This window comes from Eptatretus burgeri, chromosome 16, assembly GCF_056783735.1.
Source record: "Eptatretus burgeri isolate ZD-2024b chromosome 16, Ebu_testis_v1, whole genome shotgun sequence".
NCBI lineage: Eukaryota > Metazoa > Chordata > Myxini > Myxiniformes > Myxinidae > Eptatretus > Eptatretus burgeri.
In genome coordinates this window covers 55,871,643-55,889,495 of record NC_140976.1, presented here as the reverse complement: position 1 = coordinate 55,889,495, position 17,853 = coordinate 55,871,643, and the positions used below count along the sequence as shown (strand labels likewise).

General features: G+C 42.4%; 1 protein-coding gene across 6 annotated transcripts in view; it reads right to left on the bottom strand.

Moving 5' to 3' along the window:
* LOC147011108 (protocadherin-9-like) overlaps positions 1 to 17,853 on the bottom strand; it is a 474,017-nt gene that overhangs the window by 326,738 nt on the left and 129,426 nt on the right. For all 6 annotated transcript variants that reach the window (XM_085860423.1, XM_085860426.1, XM_085860424.1 and 3 more), the window contains one exon: positions 4,713 to 5,098. In XM_085860423.1, the coding sequence (XP_085716549.1) occupies positions 4,713 to 5,098 (386 nt within the window). The remainder of the gene's footprint in view (positions 1 to 4,712; positions 5,099 to 17,853) is intronic.

Sequence of the window (17,853 nt, the reverse complement as noted above, 5' to 3'; positions counted from 1 at the left end):
GGTACGTCCGCCGTATCCTCGCCGTAGAGAAAATGTGACTGTGGAGTTAGAGGTATGCACACTCTGCCATTGAGCAGTATAGGCTGGGTTTGAACCCTGACCAAGTTATACACTGCTGCTCCAGTGTTTTGTGTGCAGATTGGCATCGCTCGGATGAATGTTAAACTGGAGGACCCAGCTCCCTGCACTGGTCCTTGGAGGATGTTAAAGATCCCCACGGTGAAGTGCAGGCAAGTTATCACCAGCATCATGAACCAATTTCAAATTTCTGCCCAAATCACCTCCGAGTCAACGTCAGGCCTGGTAAACCGGTTCATGAAAGACTTGCGCCAAAATCGTTCCCCGGATGACTCCACAAGAAGGTGGGAGTAATTAAGGGCCGTTAAATAAATAATAGAGACAGAGGAAGAAAAATAAAAACTTTATAACATAATATGAGCAATTTAACTGTTTATGTGGGAGGTAGGGGAGGGGGTTCGGAGGGGGGATGTTCTCAGGCTAAAATGTTTTACCCCAATACAATGTTGTCATTTATAGATTCAATATTTCATCGTACTTTAATCTGATAATACCTTTTCACTCAAAGCATATATCCACACTTCGATGGACGGATCGTCCTCATCCCTCGCTTATCGCATGATTCCCATGGCACACTTCTCTCTTTCTTCACTTCCTACATGTTTTGTTTTATTGCAAAACTGTAGTTGCAATTGCCCCTAACAACGTTTGAGATACCGAGCTGCCCCTTATGAAGTCTTGCCACATCTCCCAAAAGCATTCCCAAAAGTCCTTGTAACTACTCTCAGCCTATAACCCCTCAGCCTCCAACCTCTCAGCCCCTTCCTATTACCTTCCACCGAAAAATTCAAACCAGGTCACTCTACCTGAGACATGGTGCTTCTTCTACTCTGTCAACAATGGATGGAGGCTCTAAATATCAGAAATGAGATCAGGGCCATCTCTGTGGACATATCTCGAGCTTTCAATACAGCCTGGAATCTTGCCTTGCTCTCCAAACTCTCTGCCAATGGAAATCAAGACCAACTCCACTCTTGGATTACTTCCTCAACTCTCGTAGCCAATATGTGGCTCTCAACGGAATCCTTTCTTCTCCCCTCCCTGTCAAGGATGGAGAGTCCCAAGGCAGTGTTCTCAGCCCCATCCTATTCATAATCATCAATGATCTCTCCGATTCCCTGGAAAATCCTCTATCTCTTTGCTGATGACTCACTCCACCCTTGACCGTGACATCACTCTTCCTTCATACAAACAGGCAGCAAGCCTCTTCCCTCGCTTCAGACCCTGACAAAATCACAAACTTGTCAAACACTCAGAATGTGTCTTTTAACCCTGAGAAAAATCTCTGTCTGTGTCTCTCTGTCGATATATATATATATATATATATATATATATATATATATATATATATATATATATATATATATATATATATATATATATATATATATATATATATATATATATATATATATATATATATATATATATACAGTGGGGAGAACAAGTATTTGATAAACTGCCGATTTTGCAGATTTTCCCACTTCCAAAGCACGTAGAGGTCTGTAATTTTTATCATAGGTACACTTCAACTGTGAAAGATGGAATCTAAAACAAAAATCCTGGAAATCACATTGTATGATTTTTAAATAATTAATTTGCATTTTATTGCATGAAATAAGTATTTGATGCATCAGAAAAACAGAACTTAATATTTGGTACAAAAACCTTTGTTTGCAATTACAGAGATCAGACGTTTCCTGTCGTTCTTTACTAGGTTTGCACAGACTGCAGCAGAGATTTTGGCCCACTCCTCCAGACAGATCTTCTCCAGATCCTTCAGGTTTCGGGGCTGTCGCTGGGCAACACAGACTTTCAGTTCCCTCAAAAGATTTTCAATTGGGTTCAGGTCTGGAGACTGGCTTAGCCACTCCAGGACCTTGAGATGCTTCTTACGGAGCCACTCCTTAGTTGCCCTGGCTGGGTGTTTCGGGTCGTTGTCATGTTGGAAGATCCAGCCACGCCCCATCTTCAATGCTCTTGTTGAGGGAAGGGGGTTGTTGGCCAAGATGTCGTGATACATGGCCCCATCCATCCTCCCCTCAATACGGTGCAGTCATCCTGTACCCTTTGCAGAAAAGCATCCACAAAGAATGATGTTTCCACCTCCATGCTTCATGGTTGGGATGATGTTCTTGGGGTTGTACTCATCCTTCTTCTTCCTCCAAACACGACGAGTGGAGTTTAAACCAAAAAGCTCTATTTTGGTCTTATCAGACCACATGACCTTCTTCCATTCCTCCTCTGGATCATCCAGATGGTCATTGGCAAACTTCAGATGGGCCTGGACATGCGCTGGCTTGAGCAGAGGGACCTTGCGTGCGCTGCAGGATTTTAATCCATGACGGCGTAGTGTGTTACTTGTGGTTTTCTTTGATACTGTGGTCCCAGCTCTCTTCAGGTCATTGACCAGGTCCTGCCGTGTAGTTCTGGGCTGATCCCTCACCTTTCTCATGATCATTGAGGCTCCATGAGGTGAGATCTTGCATGGAGCTCCAGACCGAGGGAGATTGTCTGTTATCTTGAACTTCTTCCATTTTCTAATAATTGCGCCAACAGTTGTTGCCTTCTCACCAAGCTGCTTGCCTATTGTCCTGTTGCCCATCCCAGCCTTGTGCAAGTCTACAATTTTGTCCCTGATGTCCTTAGACAGCTCTCTGGTCTTGCCCATTGTGGAGAGGTTGGAGTCTGATTGATTGAGTGTGGACAGCTGTCTTTGATGCAGATAACGAGTTCAAACAGGTGCAGTTAATACAGGTAATGATTGGAGAATGGGAGGGTTTCTTAAAGACAAAACTAACAGGTCTGTGAAGCCGGAATTATTTCTGGTTGGTAGGTGATCAAATACTTATTTCATGCAATAAAATGCAAATTAATTATTTAAAAATCATACAATGTGATTTTCAGGATTTTTGTTTTAGATTCCGTCTTTCACAGTTGAAGTGTACCTATGATAAAAATTACAGACCTCTACGTGCTTTCTAAGTGGGAAAACCTGCAAAATCGGCAGTGTATCAAATACTTGTTCTCCCCACTGTATATATATATATATATATATATATATATATATATATATATATATATATATATATATATATATATATATATATATATATATATATATATATATATATATATATATATATATATAGATACTTCTTCTTCTTCTTTCGGCTGCTCCCGTACGGGGTCGCCACAGCGGATCATCCGTATGATCCGCATAGTGATTTGGCACATGTTTTATGCCGGATGCCCTTCCTGACGCAACCCTGGTCGCCTCTGACAACACAGGGATATGGTACACCTATTTTAACCGGGATGTACACCGGCCCAGTATACTGGTACTCATTTCGCCGACCTCGGAAGGATGACAGGCTGAGTCAACCCCCATATATATATATATATATATATATATATATATATATATATATATATATATATATATATATATATATATATATATATATATATATATATATATATATATATATATATATATATATATATATATATATATATATATATATATATATATATATATACATACATACATATATATCTCGTTCTGCAAACCAATCCATCTACTTCTCAACAACCATCCAGAAGTATAGTGACTCAAACTCTTGGGCCCTCCTCTCAGCTATGATCTCTCTTGGGCAAGCCATATTTCAAAATCAAAGATGCCAGCCTCCAAACGCAGATACCGACTGGGCATCCTCCATTGTACAAAGTACATCCACACCACACCTGAGCTCCTGTTCACCTCCAAGGTTTTCATCCACAACTTGATGAAGTACTGCTCTCCCCTCTGTGGTGGCTCCTCTGCCTCAAACCTTGCTCAGTTTGATGCTGTGGAAACCAAGGCTTTGAAGATCAATGGAATCTCTTATGATGAAGCTGAGTCTATGGCACGATCACTTCGCCATTGCCGACAGTTCGGTGGTCTCTCTCTTCTGCCACCTACTTTCTGATCTCTCCTCTCTGTGCTTTGCCACCCACCCCCCATCCCCAGGTATCTGCAGGATGCATGCAGTCCATCAGCAATTCCCTCCTCGTAAAACTGCCTAAATCCATTACCACTGCTCACCTCCACTCATTTGTTCCTCTTTTTTCCTGCCTGTGGAGAAAACTTCCACACTCTCTTCAATCTCATTGTTCCCTCCAGGTCTTCAAGAGAGTTGTTCACAACCATCTCAAATCATCCCTCATACAAAAGAATGATCTTTTAAACACTCATTAAACCACCCTAAACACTTTTTTTTTCTTTTTTTGCTTCTACACCTTTTTGCTTCTTTTGTCTTCTTTTCTATATCCATCTTATCCACCCCTTGAGTTCTTCCCTTCCCATCATATTACGTACAACCCTCATTTGTCCGTCTCCGTCTACTTTCTCCCTCTGCACTGCTGTTTGTATTTCCCCCTTCTCCTGTTGTTCCTTTTGTCATGTGGTGTCCTAATCCATTTTGTGTTCAAGCTATTCCACAAGCCTTGACTACGTATTCAAAAAAAACACTCCTCGATCATTGTTTTCAGCCTTTTGTGATTAACAGAAAATTGATCATTTAGAGCATTCATCAATTATTCTTTCAGTTAAGCAGTTTTCAGAACATCCCAATGATCACCCAATACCCTACCTGGGTGGCATTCCTCCATCCTTCGCACGGAGACGAAGCTCATACATTTCTTGCTTTTCACGGTCCAATGGGGCAGTGACCACAAGCTGGGGTGTACGATCACCATCGGGTCCTTCCCGTAAGACCAAGGAGAATGGAGGCTGCCTGGGCATACCTTGGTTCACCAATCCTATTCTTCCAGGCTCAAGGTCATAGCTTTGGACAAAGTTGTCGCCAATGTCTCGATCGGTCGCGGCAGGAACAGGGAATTCGCTGCCGACCAGAGAGTTCTCGGGCACGGAAATGTTGAGGAGGCTGGTGGAAAATGTCGGCGAGTTGTCATTAATATCGTCAATCTGTATCTTCACCTTGATGAGACGGAAGTGCTCATTTGGAAGGACAACCACCTGCAAAACAGAAAACATCATTTGTGATGTCTACATGTGGCCTGCACACAAACTGCATTTCATTCACTCATTGCATGCCAGGGGCCAGTTAATCATAGCCATGTGACAGTGGCCTGCTAAAGGCCTTTAAAGGTGTATGGAGGCCTGTTAAAAGTTAAGGTCACAAAATACAAGGCAAGCCACACTAAAGACACTAGGCCTAGGACTGGAGGACTAGGCTATTGGAATCCCCATCAAGAATGTGACAAGGCCCAACATTGCTTTTCGACAACAAAAAAAATTCTCATCATTGTCGAGGTTGCACAAATGCTTCAGTCGCTGATCATCGTGGATGGAATATCAATGCTCTTCTGCCTTCTACTGATATGGCAATTTTTTCTTAAAGATTAGAAAAAAAAAAGTAAGCGATAAAAACACATTGTGAATCACGCACAAATACATTGTGAGATCTTCAACAACAGAATGTGAGTTGAGATTAAAAGCAAGACAAACGAGAGAGAAAAAATTTGGAGAGTTCGGCATCAAAACGCACAAATGTATTGAGAACCAATCATATTCTTACACAAAATAGGAAAGTAGATATTACAAGGGCTTAAATCAACAAGCCGTTGCCACCAACGCTTTCTTACACAACGTAGTCAAAGCAAAGAACTGGTCAAAGAACTAGTTTATACGTGATGAAACAAAAATGATCGATAAAGACAGACTAAAAGACAAACAAATGTAGAGATGAAGCCAAAATCACTTTTGACTGCAATCATGGAGTGGTTACGGCAGGTTGATTCTAAATTTCGGATTTTCTCCACACATTTATTTGAGCAATTGATTTTTTTGAAGGAAGGCACCAGAAAGTGCAATATTAGGTGTAATCTCAGCAAGCTTTCTTTGTGAGAGCACGTGGTTTTATCAGGCTTGTGATATTGCCTCCGAAAGCTTAGTTTACCACTCTGTCTCGTCCAACAGTTGTTCTTTGTCACCTGTACTGTTAATCACATTAAAAATCTGTTCCCATTTCTGTTTGTGCAAATGCACTTAGTCCCGTTTCATCGATTTCACGTGTGTTTGTCTTGGCTTCGTAAAGACCTTGCGTAGACCATGTACTTCTGAGGATATTAGGAAAGAAGCTCTCACTTCATTCCTTTATTCTCTCCTTTTCTTCCATCCACTAAAATTGTCTGCATGGTGTATCGTCCACCCAATGATGAGGAGTCCATACGTGGGGTCATTATAAAGTTTTTTGTGCAAGTTGAAACTTTAATAACGTTTGATGTACACATTATCGAAGCAAACTGTAAACCGAAAATAAAGGCACAATTCATAAAGTCTTGTTCATTCAGTTGAGGCCATTTATTCTTGGTACGTGATACACCCTGCAACACATGCCTACAGAAAACGGATTTTTTGGAACGCTGGCCACATTTTTCATCCAATCATCATGTAACTTTGTTCGCAGATTTTTCCATTGGTAGACACCCCTGTTTTGAACGCTTCATGTCAATCGCTCAAGCTGTTGGCGAGAAAATGAATTTTAAAGTGAATAGGAAAGCATCTCAAAATGCAAAGCTTGTCCAAGTCCGTTTTGTACTCAAACTAAACTTTCTGAAAACGACAGTTAAAAAAAGTATTATTCATTTGTGTTCTCCACAATCTCATAATAAAGGTTTGTGGAAGATTTGACAAAAGCTCAATTGATAAAAATGTTATGGCCTGGAAATACACACTGAATCTCGATTGTAAACAAGGATTTCAATTAAAACATTTATGGCTGGTCTACGACTTCACCGATGACAAAATCCTTACAATCCCTTATTCCCCATTGGGAGTAGAATGAGATGTGCAAAGTTTCAAATTTTTCCGATCAGCGGTTTCAAATATATAATTTTGTTTTGTGTGTTTAAACCAAGCTGGCTGCCATTCCACGTGACCGATGATGTCACAATTATCATGAAAATATTCTCCATGGGGGGAGTCGCTCCGAACCTAATGGATGCAAATGGATGCTGAGAAGAAAAAGAAATGTTAAAAGAACAGAGCAAAAAAAGTCCAAAAAAGTATTGAAGAATAATAATAATAATGAAAATTGATTTTATGTGACACTGACCTTTGACCTTTTGATCTTTTGACCAAATTATTAATTTGTCTTCTCCATATTCTCATAATAAAGGTTTGTTGCAAATGTGATGGCAAAAGCTCAAAGGGTAAAAAAGTTAAGGCCCGGACAGACACATACAGACAGAAACACAGAAGTGATTGCAAAACCACATCTTCCGATGCATGGAGGAGGATATTGGGACCATACTCTGTGCAGAGCGTTGGTGCTGCTTAAGCAGTCTCCTTGGATGTTGAGTACAATCCTGGATGGGTCACCACTCCGACAGTCTACCAACATGCTGGCACTCATTTTGCTGACCTCGGAAGGTTGACATGCCGACTTAACCACAGCTGGTATTAATTCAACAGCTGAGCGGGATTTGAACTCAAGACCCCCGGATCCAAAGCCCACCACCGTAACCATTAAGTCAACACCAAGCATGGTGCATGGGGGATGGGCTAATAAAGGTGAAAAAGTGAGGACAGCAAAAAAAAAAAAGTGATGGCCGCAGCCGACATTACACAACATGGTCAAGGATGGTTGTGGACGCCTATTCCTCGTATTAATGTTAATGCTGTGTTAGTTTTTCTTGTTAAATCGACAATCCCCCTGGATATGTTGATGAGTAGACATTTTCTGATGAGGTGAAATTCCACATCGGGGCAAAGCCAACCGCCACGATTGCTGCATTTGTGGAACAGAGAAACCTCATTAAATCTTCATCTTTCCTGGGAATGCCACATCTCCAAAGCCAGTCGCCGATTGGGCATCCTCTGTCATGCAAAGTCCTTCCTTGGCACACCTGAGCTCCTGGCACGTACAAACTTTCATCCACAGCCTGATGGTGTAATGCTTTCCCCTCTGAGCTGGTGCTCCCACCTCTCACCTTTCTCGGCTTCATGCTGTGGAAACCAAGGCCTTTAAGATCATTGGTATCTCCTGCGAAGAGGCTGAGTCTTTGAGTCTTTGCGTCTGTCTCTGTCTCTGTCTCTGTCTCTGTCTCTGTCTCTGTCTCTGTCTCTGTCTCTGTCTCTGTCTCTGTCTCTGTCTCTCTCTCTCCAGGCAGGTCAGAGGACATTCTGTCTTGTATCGTCTCCTCTCCGGTCCCCCCCCCACCCCAATCTGTCTGCTATCTGTACTGCCCATATTTCCGCAGGACACTCAAAGTCCGCCAGCAACCAACCCCCTTCTGGTTAAACTACCAAAATCAAGAATCACTGCTCACCTTCATTCTTTCATTCCTCTTTATCCCTGCCTTTGGAACAAACTCCCACACACTCTTCAATGTCATTCTTCCCTCCAGGTCTTCAAAATAGCTGTTCACCACCATCTCTCCCCATCCAAAACCATGATCTTTTCTTCTCCCGTTAATCCACCCCAAACCCACCTCCTTCATATTCCCCGCTTTCTTTCCTGAAAGTACCTGTAGTGTCCATCTTTTTTTCCTGTGTACCCTGCCCCATCCCTCTCCCTTCCACAGATCTCACTTTTATTCCCCACTGTTTTGTGCTTCCCTCTCCCGTCCCTCTTGTCTCCTGCTCTCCTTGTTATACGTTCTGTGTGTTAGCTCTTATACGATCCTTGACATTGTGTATTTAAAAAAAAAAAAAAACCATGAACGAGATTTTACAAACATCAATGTCTGGTGCGCTCCCAGGAAGTCAGTCATCATTGATTACTTCTTTTTTGAAGAAGCAACAGTCAATGGTGAACGCTACTTTGCAAAGTTGCAGAATTTATTTGTCCCTCAACTATAACAATTGAATCTTTCACATTGCACCTTATTCCAGCAAGACTGAGAAACTTGCCATGATGCTTTGAATGTGCAACAGTTCTTCAATGACGTCTTCCCAGAGAAGCGGATCAGTTGACATGGATAAATTGCTTTAATTTGTTGTTTCCAATTTGCTTCTATCATGTGTACATTCAAAGTCATTAAAGCTTCAAGTTGCACAATGACTTTATAAACACCCAGTATACTTATATTTCCATTAACAGGGATTGAATGCAAACATCAATCCAAACTTGTGGTTCCTCATCTGTGGTGACTTAAACTGCAAACTTGCTAGCTGGCTGTAGTCTATAAAACAAGCAATTTCATTTTTGAGGTTGTACAGATATGTTTTTTTGGCTCTCCTGAAAGTGAACACACACTTGTTGCAGGCTTTTTGTCGATTTTTTTGGACACACACCGAGATTGTCTTCGGTCAGATTTACCTTCCAGGAAGAGAAGATAAGTTGTTTCAGAGCAACTGTCTCAATGCAGGATTTAGTGGGCAGTAAGAGGGGTAGGAAAATTGAAGACGAGATGGGATGAATCTGTGCATGAGAGAGACAGAAAGACAGAGAGACAAGTCGGTAGGCGACGTGGGTGGTCGCTCGACTAAGGCGAATTTGAAATATGTAGATAAGAGAACACATCAGATGGCATTTTTGCCGTTTGTTGTTCCATCTAGGAACATGATGAGCAACTGTCCATTCATCATTTGTGTTCGATTCCCTAACCCTACGTTAGGGAATCCCAAGGTGAACGTTGGGGTGAAAGCATATAGTAATATAATTGCATACTAGTCATACAGTTTTTGATGGATCGGGCTGAAAATTTTTGACAAAGAGGTTGATTATAGTGCGCATAAAAGCACGGAAGCCGATTTTTTATTTTGGAAAAAAAAATATATAAATATTTTTCGGATTTTTTCAAAATTTTCAAAGTCCCGTTGCTCGGCAACGGTGGAGTCCATAGCAACGGTGCTCAAAAGCATACAACTAGATCCTGGCATGAACCTACCAGTCAAGTTTCATCAAAATTGGTTGACTCCTCTGGCCTCCAGAGCTGTCCATTACATACAAACAAAGACAGACAGACATACAGACAGACAGAAAACCTGAGACTAAGGGTAGTCTAGCGATGACCCAACAGAGAGACAGAGAGACAGAGAGAAAGAGACAGAGACTCCTGGGGGTTGGGAGACAGAGACAGAGAGACAGAGCAGGTTTCTGTGGAGTAATTCCAAGGATGAGTTAACATCAGGGGCAGTTGATATGGGGGACCAATCCTGAAGAGAGATGACTGATTGCAGTCCCTGGCAATCTGCTTGATTGAAATGCCAGACTCAGCAGCATTGAGGCAGCTCTTTGAAATTAGCCAGAGATGTTGACTTTCACAAGCATATGATCATATGAACCAATTGGCGCAGAGGAAGAGCAAGAGACATTTGTAGGGAAGTTAGTCATTACTAAGTCAAGAAGGGAGGATATGCCATTGGGAGAAATCCGGGTTGGAAAGTTCACAGATTGAGTCAGTGCCATGGAGTCACAGAAGTCCTTTGCTGAAGCATCATGGCTGGTGAGAGAGGTATCAACACCTCGCCAAGTTGCTTGGTGACAATTGAAATTGCCACTTTGAGGAAGAGAGAGTTGGGATGAGTGTTTAAAAGTTTATCCATGTTGGCCAAGAGAGAGACAGACAGACAGACAGACAGAGATACAGAGAGAGGGAGAGAGAGAGAGAGAGAGAGAGAGAGAGAGAGAGAGAGAGAGAGAGAGAGAGAGAGAGAGAGAGAGAGAGAGAGAGAGAGAGAGAGAGATGTAAATAGAGTCGTCACTGTTTGGACTGTACAATGTACAGATTAACAAGATGTGGGGGTGGAGGGGAAGTCACAGCCATTGGTACTGCTGGGAGTTGGGAGGTGTAAGATCAGTACATGGACTGTCAGAAATTGAGTTATTGATGTAAAGTGCAACTCCGCCACTGGGGCACGTTTCAGGCTTATCATCCAAAGAGACAATAACCGGGGAGAGGCAGTAAGGCATCAGCGATATCCTGTGGGAGGAAAGATTCTGTTAAACAGATGATATCTGGTTTATGTTGGAGCAGAGACCTCGGAAGTTTGAGGTCCACACATTTAGAGATAGGGGGGAGGCATTGGGAGGGTGCAGGATGAGGGCAGATTTTTAGGGGAATGGTGAGGTCTTGGGGGTTGGGGGTGATTAGTCGGGGTGAGGTGGAATGTTTGTGTGTGGGTTGCAGTAGAATATTTGTGTGTTGGGTGCAGGGGAATGTTTGTGTGTGAGGGGTGTTGGGGAAGGATTGAGTTGAAAGGATTCCATTGAGAGTAACACATTGGCTACGAGAGTGGAGGAAGTCAGTAAGCCTTGTGTGAACTTGGCCTAAAATGCCATAGCGAGAGAGTTTGAAGAACAAGGTGGGATGCCACACTATATCGAATGCTTGAGACATGTGTAGAGCGACGGCCCTGATCTCATGTCTGACATTGAGGGCCTCCATCCATTGTTGGAAGAGTAGAAGCAGCATATCCAAAGTGGAGTGACTTGGTCTGAATCTGTATTGATGATTGGAGATGTCATCAGAGAAGATGAATGATTTTATGTCAACTGCGATGATGGATTCCATGGCCTTACTGATTGGAAGTAAGCTGATATGTAGTGAAGGGGAAAGTAAGCTGATAGGTCTGTAGTTGATAGATCTGGAATTGATAGGTCTGTAGTTAAAGTAACTAAAGAAAATTGTTGAAGACCAATGGCATTCAGAGATCAACCAAAGAAAATTTGATGTTCAACAGTTACATTACACATCACTATTGACAAACTCCAGAGTGTGAAACTATAAAACAAGGAGAGAAAAAAAAGTTGGTGGATGTCATGCCACAGAGATGTTCCCAATAACCTGATCAATTGGCCAACAAATATTCAGTGGGGCATCATCTCAGAACCGAAAGGATTTACAACTGCCTTTTTGAGTAGGTTAAAACAACACGGAAAATTAAATAAATAAATAAAGGGTGCACACACTCGTACAAATAATATTATTGACAAGGAAACAAATGAATGGACTTTAATGAACCGTACTAATGCTCATAGCTGGATTTATTGCCCTTAAAGTCTAGATTAGTATTAATTTTCATGTACTTTAACAAATCCAAGTGTACAGGGAATACATTTGTGCACTAATTGTGCAGCAAATTGAGTGATCATTGTGTGGGCTTACATTAGAGAGTGGATTTGCATTGTGTGAATATACATGATTATTGTATGAAAGTCGAACGATGTCACATGATATGTGGGGATAAATGATACATTTGCAACAGTTCTGCAATTGAAATACAAGAGGCGAAGACATGATGATATTTTAATTTTTAAATATACAATTATGTATTGTTCCAAAAATGATGCGCGGGGGGGGGGGGGGGGGGGAGGTTAATGGGGAGTTAAAGTATTAATGAGTGATCTTGTAATGAATGTTAGATACTGTATGTGTTTTGTAATTCGAATTAGCAATGACGAGGATCGGATGTCTTGGCAGCTTTTTGTTACCCTAGCCCCCCTCCTCAAAAACCATGTCTATCTCCTTCCCCTCTGATTAGCAATTTTAATCATTCCCCATTGTCCTTTATAAGCTTTCTCATGGTATTCAAGGCCATCTCCACTCATGGCTCGCAGACTTCCTCTCCTGTCGCAGTCAACGTGTGGCCCTAAATGGAGTTCTCTCATCCCCTCTTCCTGTGCAGGCTGGAGTTCCTCAAGGTAGCGTTCTGGGTCCTGTTCTTTTTCTGGTTTTCATCAATGATCTCTCGGACTCTCTGGAAAATCCTCTATTTCTCTTTGCCGATGACTCCACCCTCTGCCGTACCATCTGTCATCCCTCAGACCGGCAAGCAGCAGCTTCTTCGCTCACTGCAGATCTGGATAAAATCACAAACTGGTCCAACACGTGGAACATGTCTTTCAATCCAGACAAATCTCACACTCTCACTATGTCTCTTCGAAAGGACCGTTTACAAAACCCCCCCATCCACTTTCTCAACAATCCTCTGGAAGAAGTCTTTTCTTTCAAGCTTCTAGGTCTCACTATCTGCCATGACCTTTCCTGGGAAAGTCACATTTCCAACCTCGCCTCAAAAGCCAGTCGCCGACTGGGAATCCTCCGTCGTGCAAAGTCCTTCCTCGGCCCTCTTGAGCTCCTGACCACTTACAAAGCTTTTGTCCGTAGCCTGATGGAGTACTGCTCTCCCCTCTGGGCTGCTGCTCCTGCCTCCCACCTTTCTCGGCTTCACGCTGTCGAAACCAGGGCATTTAAGATCATCGGCATCTCCCGCAATGAAGCTGAGTCTTTGGGCCTCTCACTCAATCACCGCAGGTTGGTCGGTGGTCTTTCTGTCTTCTACCGACTCCTCTCCAGCCTTGCCCCCCCTGCTCTCTCTGCGATTTGTCCCCACCACATTTCCGCAGGGCGCTCAAGGTCCGCCAACAACCCCCTTATGGTAAAACTACCAAAATCACGAATCACTGCTCATCTTCACTCTTTCATTCCTCTTTTTTCCTCTAACGAATAAACTTCCTCACTCTATTCTTTCCCATTCTTCCCTCCAGGCTTTCAAAACAGCTGTTCACCACCACCTCTTATCTTCCCCCATCCAAATCCTCGATCTTTTCTACCCCCGATAATCCACCCAAGCCCACTTCCTTCATTTCTCCTACTTTCCTTCCTGAAAGTCCCTGAAATGTCCATCTTTTCTTCGCCATGTTCCCCGTCCCATCCCCATCCCTCTCCCTTCCACAGTTCACCTAATGTGTCTGTTCCCCACTGTTTTGTCCCTTCCACTCCCGCCCCTCTTGTCTCATGCCTCCTTGCTGTGAGTTGTGTGTTAGCTCTCATACGAGCCTCGACCAAGGTATACAAAAAAAAAAAAAAAAAAAAAAAAAAAAAGCGTCCCCCCTTTCACATTCCATGGGAATATGGTGAATCCTAGTGTGCGACTACAGCACATGTTTTGATGAGATTGTGACATGTGAGCGACTCCATCGCCATGGGGGCATACGTATGACAGTCACAAGGAGGAGGGAAGCCTCATCCAAGGAGGATTGGGGGGGGAGCTTCCAATATCCTCTCTAACCTCCCGTCTGTATATTCCATGGTAACATGATGAATCCAAGTATGTGACTTCCAAACACGTTCAAAATAGATTTCGATTTTATTACCTCGATCACCGAAGGTGAAGGAGGTTATGTTTTCACCCCTTTCTGGCTGTTTGTTTGTTTGATTGTTTGTGTGCAGGATATCGCAAAAAGTTGTGGACTGATCCGGATGAAACTTTGGACAGGTTCAGTGCGTGACAAGGACAAACAGATTAGATTTTGGTGAAGATCCGCATCTGGATTCGCCTACTAGAATTTTTTTTTAGTGATTCTTTACCATTGAGAGAGAGGGCGAAACCGATATATAACAATATATCTCAAAAAGTTGTGCAAGGATTTGGATGAAACTTGGTGGACGCGTTGGGTGTGTGGCAAGGACGAATTGATTCGATTTTGGTAAAGATCTGTATCCGAATGTGGAAACGAGAATTACATAATATTGAAAGTGATTCTTCACTATTGAGAGACAGGGCCAAAAACGATATACATGTATAGCATGATAATTCAAAAATGTAATGGGCCCGATATGTTCTCATGGATTGCGTGGTGGAGGTACATGCACTCTAACAAGTGCCCTTCTAGTTTTTTTTTTTTATGCAGTCAAGGCTCGTGGAAGAGCGACAACAGAGAATGGATCAGGACACAACATAACAAAAGGAACAGCAGAAAGAGAAGGGGGAAATGCCAACAGTAGGGCAGAGTGAAAATATATGTAGATGGACAACAATGGATGTGGATGAGCTTGAGGGATAGTGGAGAATGCAGGAGGTTATTGGTGGATAAGATGGAGACAGAAGCAAAATTTTGGGGGTGGAGTGGGGGGGAGAGGGGGTGTAGTCATAGGTGGAGAAAAAATTCTGGTTTTGGATGAGGCATGCTCTGAGGTGGTGGTGAATAGCTGTCTTGAAGACCTGAAGGGATGAATGAGATTGAAGAGAATGTGGAATTGGTTCCACAGGCAGGAAAAAAAAGAGGAAGAAATAAGTAGAGGTGAGCAATCATTCTGGATTTTGGGAGTTTCACTGGAAGGGGGTTGATCGTGGACCACGTGCATCCTGCAGATACCTGGGGCGGAGGGGGGAGGGGGTACAAAGCACGGAGAGGGTGCAAGACCAGAAAGGAGGCAGAATAAGGCAGAGACCACTGACCTTTCAGCGATGGCAAAGTGATAGGCACATGCAGTCACCTTCATCAAGGGAGATTCCAATGATCTTGAAGGCCTCAGTTTCCATGGCGTCAAGCTGAGCAAGGTTTGAGGGAGGGATGCCAGCCCAGAGGGAAGAGCAGTATTCTATCAAGCTGTGAATGATGGCCTTGTCGGTGGATAGGAGTTCAGGTGCGTCAAGAAAGAACTTTGCATGATGGAGGATGACCAATCGTTGACGAGCATATGTTTGGAGTTCAGGTGCGTCAAGAAAGAACTTTGCATGATGGAGGATGCCCAATCGTTGACGAGCTTTGGAGGCCACCTTTTAATTATTGTTTACCAAAGACAGATCATGTCTGATAGTGAGACTCAAGGGCTTGAGTGACTAAACATCTTTGAGAGGGTTGTTAATAAAGTAGATGGGATGGTTTGCCATCTGGTCCTTTTGGGGAGGAAGTTTTAGTGTGTGGGATTTCTCAGGTTTAAAAGACATGTTCAAGTGTTTGAGCAGTTTGTGATTTTGTAAAGGTCTGAAGAGAGGGAAGAGGCTGCTGCCTGTCTTTCTGAAGGATGAGGGATGTCATGGCAGTGAGTGGAGTCATCAGTAAAGACATAAGGAGGATTGTCCAGAGAGTCAGAGAGATTATTGATGAAGATTAGGAATAGGATAGGGCCCAGAACTGCTTCGAGACACTCCAGCCTTAACAAGGAGAGGAGATAAAAGGATTCTGTTGATGGCCACATGCTGGCTACGAGAGGCCCTTACAGTTCTACCTGTTAATGAGGCAAACTCAAAAGGTCCAGGGTGGTTTTGAGTCCACCAGAAGCAACATAAATATTGAAGAACAAGATTGTTTTTTTCCAAGGTACCAAGGTTTTCCGCAAGTTTTACCGAAGTATATGGGTGAAGCACGCGAGCTTCTTTTAATTTGTGCCAATCCATTTGTGATGGTCAAATCCTGACTTAGGTTCTTCACAATGATAAGGATTTTGAAAAGTGGATTGGGCTGTGTCATGTCTTGCTTGAGTGGAAATAACTTGTTGTTGGTGGATTAAACCTGATTTGCACTAAAACTCGACATCTGGGGCTTGTTAAATGATTCTATAAGCACCTTCATTCCTGATTCTCAGGATGCACTTATATCTGACATTTTTATTACAAATTTGTGGTTTACAGGTAATAGTGGTAAAAAAAGACCACAAAGGAAACTCATGTTCAACAAGATGATAAATGCAGCCATTGCTTTGAGGAACGAGTCATTCGTGAGAGCGCTTCCTTCATTGTGATGCCACAAGGTCACAAACCATTCCACTTTGTGAATCTTGCACACTTGCACACCTCCCTATCCACAATACCTCCTTTCAGTGACATAGAAATTAAAATTAAAAATAAATAACAAGTGTTGACTGGAATTGTTCATCATTGCTTATCCAATGAGTTGATGATGACTTGGAGAAGTTTGGTTCATGTGTTGATGTCATTCATGAGACTTCAGTCTATGGATGAAACTAGGGGTTAATGTAAGGGGGTTGATAGCTATTCATCCATCACACAGAGGTGATCAGGTTGGATCTAGAATAGCTAAAAGAACAGCAGGAATTAATTTTGGAGAAAAGAATGGCGCTCGGTTGAGCGCATACCTCTACCAAGCTGAACAGTTTACGTTTTGTATCCCTCTGATAGGTCAGATCTGCATCTCAACCTGACAAAAATCTAACCAGCTTGTTCGTGTCACCTTCCCAACTCATTCACCAAGTTTGGTCACAACTCATCCACAACTTTTTGAAATATTGTGCTATACATCATTTTAGCCCAATTTCTCAATTCTGAAGAATTACTTTTAAAATTCTAGTATCCAGATCCGTATCTAGATCTTCACCAAAATTGATTCAATACATCTTTGTCAAACACCCAAACTGTCTACCAAGTTTCGTCGGAATCCGTCCATAAATTTTTGAGATACCATGCTCACAGACAAACAAACACATCGACAAACTGGTGAAAACATAACCTCCGTCCACATTTGGTGAAGGAAGTAATAATATAAATAAAGATGCAGACAGCAAGGTTGAACATGAATGATGCAGACATAAAAAAGTAAAATTACTTGGCAATGATTTATTTTTGGTTTTTTTGCTTTGCAAAATTAACTCTGTTAATTCATTAATGGCACTGAGGCCGAGTCAGACAGAAAGGCATGGGTATTAAAAGATATAAAGCAGAGATGGTAATATCAACGGTCCCTCAACAGCCGCAGTGGTCTGTGGATACCCAAAGCTTATGTGGGTTCACACCTCCACATTTGATTTGGAGCAGAGCTTGGAAATGGTGGCGATAAATAGCAATAAAAGCAGTATTAGAGCGTGCAAAGTGCACGGTGCCGTTTCATCAAAAACCCAATCAAATCAGCAATAACAGGGTGGCAGGGAGAAAGTCGCAATCTATCAGCCGACAGCTATTTAAGACAGATATTTGGATGATAAGTTTTGTTTTTTCTGTCTCGGATAAATTGAAAGAAAAGTGCAATTTTTCATTTTGCCACACTATTGATAATTCGCTTTCTGATGAGACCTTAAGAC